Genomic DNA, 6000 nt, shown 5'->3' on the forward strand with positions numbered 1-6000 from the left:
CTCAAATATCAACTTAATCCAAAAGGGTTTCGGGTCATGAAAAATTCAACATCTGTGGCCAGACGTGCTGGGAAAGACAATTTGTCAAAGGAGTGTACCTTCGAGAGAAAAACCAAAAACTTCAGAGTGCACCAGAGGATGACGGACAGAGTTACCACACGTCCTAATTCCTAATGGGCCGTTAGGTTCTCTGTTCCTTAAACTATTCACAACCGCAAAGTTACTATCCCTAAACGCAGTACATACATTGTAGTTTCAAATAGAGTGTGATTAACGTGACAATGCCCATATACTATATTATCAGCTTTAGATTTGAATCTGTTATAACTTAAGTCTCTGTTCCACTGTTCCAGTCACCAGTTCAGTACATTTCCTCTGTGTAGAGCGAGTAGCGAGTGGCCCTATGGAAAACGTAGCAGAGTTGAATCGTGGAGCTCATGTCCATAACACTGCGTTAATATGCAGCTCAACCACCACCCGCTGAGAAAGACCATACTGTGTGTTGGGGAAATGGTGGGCAGCTTTTGCTGGGTGAAACAGAGGTCAGTTGGACTCTGAGGGTGCCACAATGAAAGATCATTGTTGACCGTACACAGAGTGGTTACCATTTCTTGTTAGGCAGTTGATATTGGGTTTATTGAATTACTATGCGATGCAACACTGTTGAGTTCAGGCCACTTTCATTTCAATTCAGTTAGCTTTCTCCATCGTGCAAATCAAATTCCAAATTGAATGGAATTTAGATTGAAAATTATACTGTGGATATCCATTTTGAGGCAATGATATGTCCTGTGTGGCTCAGTTGGTAGAGCATGTTGTTTGCCCGGCCAGGGTTGTGGGTTCAATTCCCACGGGGGACCAGCACGAAAAATGTATGCAGTCACTCTGGATAAGAGCGTCTGCTAAATTACGCAAATGTAAAAAATTATATCATTGAGACTTGCCGAAATAACCAAGGTCAACAGCTACTGTCATCCTTGGGTAAAGGTTTTGTTTGGCTGTGTTTGGATCCGACCAGCCCCACCACATTATTCACCGCCTCAGCTTTAAGAGAGAGCGATCTCTGGCATGGGTTTCTGGCTCCAGTGAGTGTACACATGTAAACAGAGGACCCTGTAATGACTTTCTGGGGCGTCTCCTGTGTCTCACCCTGGGTGCTGTTTACAATGCTAGAGGACGTTAATCTATCTCCACCAGCCTCTGTCTGCTCAGTCTATAGAGAGCCATGGTGTCTCCTGACCTGGAGTAGGAAGTTAACAGCCAAAGCAGAGTTTGGTTTCTATTGGTTTCAGTGGACAGTTTTGGTTCCAAGTGTTCTTGATGTTGTGTCTGGGTTCTTTATGAAGCCCTGTCTGGAAAGGAATAGGGCAAAGACTAGTTAGTGCTACAGTACAGATGCCTTATTGGTCTTTGGAGTTGTTAAAGTATGCTCAAGAGAGTCAAACTTTGTACAAATAGAAAACTCACAGTAAAAGCTAACCAAACTTTAGTTGCATCTCACTCCTTCAACCCTGACCCCACACTCGGGTTCACAGGTATGTGGAAATGTCCAGTCTGGAGGGTGCTGGAGAGCCAGAGGTGAGACTGGGATCTGGGTGTGTTTGCGGTGGCATACTGCAGGGCTCCGGAGCCCAGGCTAGAGATCCCTTCCCTCCATACTCAGTTACGACTCGGTGGTTTCACTTGGCCACATCAAAGGGCCATTTGATTAAATAGCAACCTTAAAAAGGCACCCTTAAAAACACAGATACATGTGCTCACTTTCACTAATACACAAGCACTTACACACAGGTACGTGTGCATACACACACCTACACACACATGCGCGCATACACACAAGCACACTCAAACACACATATGCACGCATGCACACACACACACCGACTAGTGTATAAGTTTCTGGTGAGAACTGTAGCTCAAGACAAAATGAGTAACCTGCTCTGTTCCCATTAGCTTAGCTTAGTTGACGGCTGGCGAGACAGACTTTTATGGAACGATGAGCTTCAAGGCATATTGGCATAACCCTCTTTAACTCTGCGGAGAGAGACCAAAGTTGGAACGGAGTACAATTGAGCCGAATATCATATAATCTATCTGTGTTATGAGATTTCATACTGTGCCATGCAAGAAATCTCTGCATCCAGTAACATCCTCTCTGTCAAATAACCCTTCCTTCATACTGTATCTTCAACAAGTTCTTCTTTATGGGAAATATACTGCTCTGTACTCTTCACAACATGGCGTCCAGCCCAACACAGACATCAAAACAATCTGTACTACTAACTTTTTATTAATTCAGTTTCAAAGGTCATTGCACCACAGCTCCGTCAAGGTAAAAACTCTTTCTGAAATCAGACCAGCTACTGCGAGGTCAAATGGGATAATTTAATGGCCATTTAATTAACTCAGCTTCAAGTCAAGTTAACAAATCCTCGCTTTTAATCCATAGCAAAAACCTGGCAGGTCTCCTGTAAAACGTCTTGCATATGAGAATCTGCATTAAATAGAGGTCTTATGGGAGGGTGAATTTGAAAGAGTATGCCAGGAGTTGAATTCAAGGGCATGTACTGTCTGAGACTACCTGATCACTATACTGCATCTAGACCTATCCAGTAGGGTTATCACGAAGGAAAACACAAAGCAGATTCAACTATTTGGTCCTTTAAAAAAAAATGACTGTATGTAACATTGTTAGCTATAGCTTAGAAAAGAAACATGATTCTGGGTGACAACATAAGGTTGCTTGTTTCCAACGTTACGACTGTTTTCCTCAAGAAATTAAGTATGGCCAACTTTTGAAATATTTTGAAATATTTAAAAAAAATATATATTTATTACCAAAAACACAAGGAAGGGGTAACATTAAAGTATTAGAACATGAAGGACAAACAATACAGCATCAAGACACTATCAAACATGTATCAGTCTTTCCGCAACAGAGCCATCCTTATGTGAGAGTGCGTGTGCATGATAGTGATATAAAATATATGTCATAGTTTCCTTTTTCATGAGCACAATCTTGTGAAACCCGAACCCTCCAAGATTCCCCCACAGTTCCCCAATCACATTCCAATGATAAAACAAGGGGGGGGGGGAACAAAAAGGCAATTTCAGAATGTGGGGGAGATGTGCCCCCCGTCTCCAGTGAAAGTTGTACCCCTGGCTTCATGTTTTGTTTCCTTATCACGATACCGTTGAATTTAGTGATACTGGTACCGTGACAACCTTACCAACCAGACAAACAGTCTATACTGCATCTAGACCTATCCATCGTAGAAGAGAGCCTCCCACTCCTTAGGGACTTTGCTAACATAATTATAAATGTTAACCCGGCATGACATAAACACTTGGCATTTGAGCAAACTCCGGAAACCACAAACATCAACAAGAGTTTGACCCCACCAGCCATTAACCACATTCTTTTGAGCAACAGCAATATCTTTCTAAAGACTTCATTTTGTCAGAGCATCACCTAATCCACAGTGTAACACACAAATGTTAATCAAGTCCCTCTCCCTTTCCTCTCTCCCTCATTTCCTCGGTCTCCCTCTTTCCCAGTACCCGGCGGCCTTGATGAATCTGGGCGCCATCCTCCACCTGAATGGGCGGCTGCCTGAGGCGGAGACCAACTACCTGCGGGCGCTGCAGCTCAAGCCTGATGACGTCATCACCCAGTCCAACCTGCGCAAGTTGTGGAACATCATGGAGAGGCAGGGTCTGAGGACCACGCAGGGGCCTTGAACCTTCAAAGACACAGGAAACCAGGAAATTGCCCCAAGTGAGGTCCCCTTAATAGGAGTGAAGGACCTAAAAAGAGGCGGGAAACCCCAGGAATGGAGCAAATAGAGACCAGGGGATTGGTGTGCTCCAGGGATGAATACCGAGGCCAACCCAATCTGTTTGAGATCAGTAGTCTCATTGGAACGGTAGTAAGGGAAGGCCTGAGGGTTTCTAGGGTCGATATGACGACCTGAGCTGGGTCGAAGCACAGTCGAGTCACATCAGGATGGGAGAGGTTAGCTACACAAGTCAACAGAGCAAGGATGACAACCCTTGGCTACTCAGAGGCAGTTTTACTGAGGTCACAGTGCAGGGACTGGGATAGTCCTCATTAGACAACAAAAAACATTCCTAAGACGAAAGCTGAGGGGTTACGTGATGACTCGTATCTCTGGGCCCATTTTTATTTATTTACTTTAATTTAAAATTCTCCCTCCGAGACCTGTGTGTATTCCGAAATAACTTAATTTGAGTTAGGATGTGACTACGGAACAGAAGTCATAATTCTACTCCATTTGATGATATCATGAGGGTTTTGGGGGCCAAACATTGTACATGCTGTTGATGCTTATTTTAATGCTGATTGCACATAAAGTTGCCCTGCGCTTATCACGACAGTGATAAATTCAAGAAAATGTCCAGTCAAAACCATAGAATCCAATAAGACAAAACTACAACTTATTCCATCAAGGATGCCAACATATCCAAGGCACAACATTTATTCACGCCCAACAGTAGGTATTTTTAGACTGTGCTAAAGGTGTACATTGTCTTATGTATCAGGATATCCAGCAGACAAGTTCTTCCTGATGCATGTTATCTATTTTCATGTAATATAATTAAGAGGTTTTATTTCATTCATTCAGATTATTAACTTATTGATTTGCGTTTACTGTCTGTGTCAGCACCAACACTGTGCCCACACACACACACACACACACACACACACACACACACACACACACACACACACACACACACACACACACACACACACACACACACACACACACAGGTTGATCTAATTCTACAGAAAAAACAAGTGGAGTTCTTAAGCAATTTGTCCCTGCTCAGGGATATCAGGTGGTGTGCTACTGTCAACCAGGCTCTGCTAGCAGTGAAAGAGTTTACTAATTGATGGTAAGAGTTATTTAAAAAAAAAAAAGATGGTTGTGTTTGTTTAAAAGATGGGGGATTTGTAGATTTCTGTCCTGTTCATTATTATATAATTCATGTTCCCTGTATTCCATAATAAAAAAACACCTTCAGACCTTGAGTGGGTTAATTCATTGTGGCATCATCAGATTTTGTCTAGAGATTTAACATTTCACATCTACATTTTATAGAAAGGACACCCATTTCACATCTACATTTTATAGAAAGGACACCCATTTCACATCTACATTTTATAGAAAGGACACCCATTTCACATCTACATTTTATAGAAAGGACACCCATTTCACATCTACATTTTATAGAAAGGACACCCATTTCACATCTACATTTTATAGAAAGGACACCCATTTCACATCTACATTTTATAGAAAGGACACCCATTTCACATCTACATTTTATAGAAAGGACACCCATTTCACATCTACATTTTATAGAAAGGACACCCATTTCACATCTACATTTTATAGAAAGGACACCCATTTCACATCTACATTTTATAGAAAGGACACCCATTTCACATCTACATTTTATAGAAAGGACACCCATTTCACATCTACATTTTATAGAAAGGACACCCATTTCAAAGTCTTCATTTGAGTTGGTCCCAATAGATACTGGAATTCTGTCTAAAATAGTTAGAATCTTCAGAGGGAGGGGAATCTTGTGAATAATTTAGTAATACATCTCTCTATCTACACTTCTCTTGACTACTCTTAGTTTCCATGGAGACCTCTTGACAGAGAGGAGAGAGTTAGGGTTGAGTAGAGATGATTCCTATCTCATCCATTTTAGAGAAAATCCTCTGGTGTGTTAGTTTGAGAGTATACATGCAGCTCTTCAAAATATGACAATATGTTGACCAACACACACACATGCAACTCTGAACACAGAAAGTAGACAAATCCATGTGAAAGCAAACTATTGATGAGGACTACTTTTGGGGGGCAATCCCCATTTCTGCCAGGGCTTGAGCTACTGACGAATCAGACAAAGATCAAAAGGGGATTATGATAAAGTGCCTGACTCTGAATACACCAGGGTGTA

At 41.9% G+C, this 6000-nt stretch overlaps 1 protein-coding gene across 1 annotated transcript in view; it reads left to right on the forward strand.

Annotated features, from left to right (window-relative positions):
- Nucleotides 1-5056, forward strand: part of LOC139392501 (protein O-mannosyl-transferase TMTC2-like) — a 102328-nt gene extending 97272 nt beyond the window's left edge. Inside the window, exon 12 of the mRNA XM_071140501.1 lies at nt 3559-5056. Coding sequence (XP_070996602.1) covers nt 3559-3741 — 183 coding nt within the window. The 3' untranslated portion in view covers nt 3742-5056. The remainder of the gene's footprint in view (nt 1-3558) is intronic.
- Nucleotides 5057-6000: the final 944 nt, after the last annotated feature.

The sequence above is a fragment of the Oncorhynchus clarkii genome, chromosome 33, assembly GCF_045791955.1.
Source record: "Oncorhynchus clarkii lewisi isolate Uvic-CL-2024 chromosome 33, UVic_Ocla_1.0, whole genome shotgun sequence".
In the NCBI taxonomy this organism is placed as follows: Eukaryota; Metazoa; Chordata; class Actinopteri; order Salmoniformes; family Salmonidae; genus Oncorhynchus; species Oncorhynchus clarkii.